The sequence below is a fragment of the Triticum aestivum genome, chromosome 1B (genome assembly GCF_018294505.1).
Source record: "Triticum aestivum cultivar Chinese Spring chromosome 1B, IWGSC CS RefSeq v2.1, whole genome shotgun sequence".
Taxonomy (NCBI): domain Eukaryota; kingdom Viridiplantae; phylum Streptophyta; class Magnoliopsida; order Poales; family Poaceae; genus Triticum; species Triticum aestivum.
In genome coordinates, this window is record NC_057795.1 from 632,210,706 (window position 1) to 632,215,034 (window position 4,329).

At 49.7% G+C, this 4,329-nt stretch overlaps 1 protein-coding gene across 1 annotated transcript; it reads left to right on the top strand.

The window, feature by feature from the left end:
* The first annotated feature begins 389 nt into the window (after positions 1–389).
* LOC123143655 (AP2/ERF and B3 domain-containing protein Os05g0549800) lies at positions 390–1,978 on the top strand. Its single transcript, XM_044562604.1, has one exon. It carries the CDS (start codon positions 503–505, stop codon positions 1,676–1,678), a length of 1,176 nt encoding a protein of 391 aa, XP_044418539.1. The 5' UTR covers positions 390–502; the 3' UTR covers positions 1,679–1,978.
* The last annotated feature ends 2,351 nt before the right edge of the window (positions 1,979–4,329 follow it).

The following is a 4,329-nucleotide window of genomic DNA, read 5'->3' on the forward strand; positions in this document are numbered from 1 at the left end:
ACAATATTCGTGCAAATGAATCGAACTGCATCGACTGCGTTTTGGCCATGTTGAGAAGTGCCATACATGTGGGCGTTATCATTTAGGAAAATGAATCATGTCCAAAATATAACTTTAAAACAATACTAATATCTACTATGCAAATGTAAAGCAACACAAGCATGTATGCATATACATAAAAAGAAACACCAGCATGAAGTATATTCATGTGTTGTCTACTACACACATCTATGAAAGACAAAAACAAAACCATAAGCCCATGTGTAGAAATAGTATATAGAGATAGAACAATAGAATATGGTGTGGTTGATGTATGCACCAGCTAGCTTAGCCACACTCACACCCACCTCCTCGATCCTCTATATAACACACGCACTTGCCTCTGCTGCTCCTCTACCTACCTACTGCCTCCATTCCCACCACAGTTAGCTTCAGCATTTAGCTAAGCTCGACTTCTCTCCCTAGCTAAGCATCTTCTTGATTTCTCGGTGATCGGATTCGGATGGACAGCGCGAGAAGCTGCCTCGTGGACGACGTGAGCAGCGGCGCGTCCACGGGCAAGAAGGCGTCTCCGTCCCCGGCCGCGGCGGCGACCAAGCCGCTGCAGCGCGTGGGCAGCGGGGCCAGCGCGGTCATGGATGCGCCGGAGCCCGGCGCCGAGGCGGACTCCGGCCGCGTCGGCAAGCTGCCGTCGTCCAAGTACAAGGGCGTGGTGCCGCAGCCCAACGGGCGGTGGGGCGCGCAGATCTACGAGCGCCACCAGCGCGTCTGGCTCGGCACGTTCACGGGGGAGGCCGAGGCTGCGCGCGCCTACGACGCGGCGGCGCAGCGCTTCCGCGGCCGCGATGCAGTCACCAACTTCCGCCCGCTCGCCGAGTCCGACCGAGAGGACGCCGCCGAGCTCCGCTTCCTCGCCGCCCGCTCGAAGGCCGAGGTCGTCGACATGCTGCGCAAGCACACCTACCCCGACGAGCTCGCTCAGTACAAGCACGCCTACTTCGCCGACGCTGCGGCGTCCTCCCCTACATCGTCGTCGGTGCCTCCCGCCTCGTCGCCATCTTCGGCGGCCGCGCCCTCGCCGGCGGCGCGGCGCGAGCACCTGTTCGACAAGACGGTCACGCCCAGCGACGTGGGGAAGCTGAACCGGCTGGTGATACCGAAGCAACACGCCGAGAAGCACTTCCCTCTCCAGCTTCCTTCCGCCGGCGCCGCCGTGTCCGGCGAGTGCAAGGGCATGCTGCTCAACTTCGACGACGCTGCCGGCAAGGTGTGGAGGTTCCGGTACTCATACTGGAACAGCAGCCAGAGCTACGTGCTCACCAAGGGGTGGAGCCGCTTCGTCAAGGAGAAGGGCCTGCACGCCGGCGACGCCGTCGGGTTCTACCGCTCCGCCTCCGGGAACAACCAGCTCTTCATCGAGTGCAAGCTGCGGTCCAAGACCAAGACCACGACGACGACGACCCTCACCAAGGCGACGGCGGCCACCCCGTCGCCGGCACCCGTGGTGAGGACCGTGCGTCTCTTCGGCGTCGACCTTCTCACCGCGCCGGCGCCGAGGCATGCGCCCGAGCACGAGAACTACGGCATGACCAAGAGATCCAGGGACGCCGACGTAGCGGCGCCCACTCCGGTGCACGCGGTCTGGAAGAAGCGGTGCATGGACTTCGCGCTGACCTAGCTAGCTAGCGTTTTTTTCCTCCATGGTTGCTTGCTTCCGATTTTCCATGCTAGTTAGCTTAGAGCTCTTGATCGATCCAAGTGTTTGCCTTTTTTTCTCTTCTTCTCATACACAAGTTAGCTCTAAATCTAGTCTTCTTTAATCAATCTACTGTAAATTAAGCCTGTTCTCGAAATGGCAAGTGTACACCGAAGAAATGCTACCAATTATGCCCTAGATATCTCTGGAGAGAGAGATCTGGATGACTACTCCATGCCAGAAGCTAGCAATATGTTATGCATATTTGGAGCTTTTCATCTAGCTATCCCCTTCGTTTCCCAAACTGCGATGCAAGGAGACGTCGGTTTCGCGGCTACATGTCGCGATTGGACTCTCTCGTTTTGGTGCCCTTTCTTATGTCATGTGGGTTGAGAGGACTGCGACGCGTGCTACAGGCGACGGTCCAGGCCAGGTGCATGCATGTGGCGCAGCCGCAGGCGCAGAAAGGCTCTGCCCGGGAGTTATCTGATCCCCGGCCCATAATTGTATGCATGCATATGCACCTCACCTGGCCATGAGATGATATGGCCAATGGCGATGGATGTGATACGCTCGATCTGTATATGCTATACTTAGCAACAGCAGGAAACTAAAGTGGGCACTGGTACTGTGTGTATGTGACAGGTGGGGGAGAGATGGGGCTAGCAGCTAGCTAGCAACAGGGGAATAATGTTAGGGAAGCATTATTGTGGCAAGCTACGTGCTTGTCTATTCATCCGTTTGCTCGAATTTTTTCTAGATAAAAGTATTCATATCCTTTTAAGTGATAGGATTAGCATCAAATCATCATCGTCGTGAAGCTTAATTTGATATAAACCTACAAACTAACGATAGCGCTAATATTTCGCAGAAGTAGCACAACATTATTGGAGAATGCATGTAATTTTCATGCTTAGAGATAAAGGCGGACAGCGAGATAATAAACGATTGAAACTACGTGATTAAATACGACCACGCAAGCTAGGTTGCGTTCCTTCATGTCAAAGTTGCGGTAGACTTACCATTTGTTTCAAAGACAGAAGTTTCTGTGTTAATGGATTTGTTAGTTGAGAGAGACACATTCTTGGCATTGTGATAAGAGTTCTGTATATGACTCTACCCACTTAATGTCTGAATTTGGTGCTCACATTCAACTATCTGAGTTTAGCATACGGCTTTCGTGCGTGGGACACACAGATTTATCTCTGTTCTTTATCTTTCTAGATGTGGTTTAGAGGCTGTTAATCTGTGTGTATCCTCATTTTTTCGATGAAGGCATCACCCCAACTTCATTTAGAATGAAACTGATAAAAGGGTATTTTACATCGGGCTGACACAAAGCCACCATGTACGATAACAAACTAACATTGACAAATTACACTATACAAACACGTCTAAAATATTTGTTGGAAGTTTGCGTCAGCTGACAAAAAATCGGAAGGATCTTAGTATCCAAGGAAGAAGAAAGATAAGCCGCATCCAACTGGTGACCCTTCTCTCCATCAGCCCCCATCCCTCTATCCGATGAAAAATCTCAACTGGCCTTTTTGCTGCATATGGTTGCACTTTATCTGAGTTTTGGCTACTGAATACCAGACAAATAACACAACAATTAAGAAATTTTAGACAATATCCCAGTTTATATAATGGATGCATGGTTCTAAAATTAGCAGATTCCTGGCCTTCCATATCATGTTTGCTAGTCACCATGTTTTTTTCAAACAAACAAACAAACAAAATCCTAGTATATGTATTTTTGACACAAATACTATCATATTCCCTTCCGATCTGAGTTAATTGACGCAACCTATATACGATGTCGGAGTACATGATTTGTGTTTTCTAGATGCAGTTGCTGGTGTATTTGTTCATCTGTTGTTTTTTTTTCTTTTTTGCGGGGAAGACATGCGCACCAAATGCAAATATGTTGCGATAATCCATAAAGATGATTATTCCTTCCTTGGGAATTCCGGTACCTGATAAGAGCGGAATGTTCGCTGGTTTGGAGACTTTGACAAGAACGAAAAATGTAGAAAAGGATAGACCAATAATTCTCCAGTTGGATGGAATCTACGGCGCATGCACGCCGGTTTCTAGGATACAAGTGTACGACGTCCCACCTACGACAACGACGACGATAGCCGCCATATAATGTTGCACTACTATATATGTATACACACACTAGTAGTAGTCTTGGCGTGAGTCAATTAAATTCCCAGGAAGGAAGAGACAGGAGCGAGCAAACTATGGGTCCAAAAATGTTCGGGCAGGATAAGCCCGGCCGTGGTTTGTGACCAGGTTCACCAGCCGGCCGGCTAACTGCACCTATCTCTCTTCTATCCATCCAGGCCGAAATTAACAGATAAAGTACGCTGCCCTTTGTACAGGGAAGGCGCCCACACGGCTCTCGTTTCAAAGAGGACGAGCACATCCATCTCGATCGATCAAATGCTCGTGTGGCTCCGTTTCGACCGGTAGAAGAATATGCCTGTCTCCATCCATCGACCAAATATATACGTATTTCCTGCCCCATCTGATCCAAAATAAGTGTTGCGGTTTTAGATCAAATTAGAACTAAAACCACGACACTTACTTTGGATCCGAGGGAGTACCTTAATACGTCACTAATTATA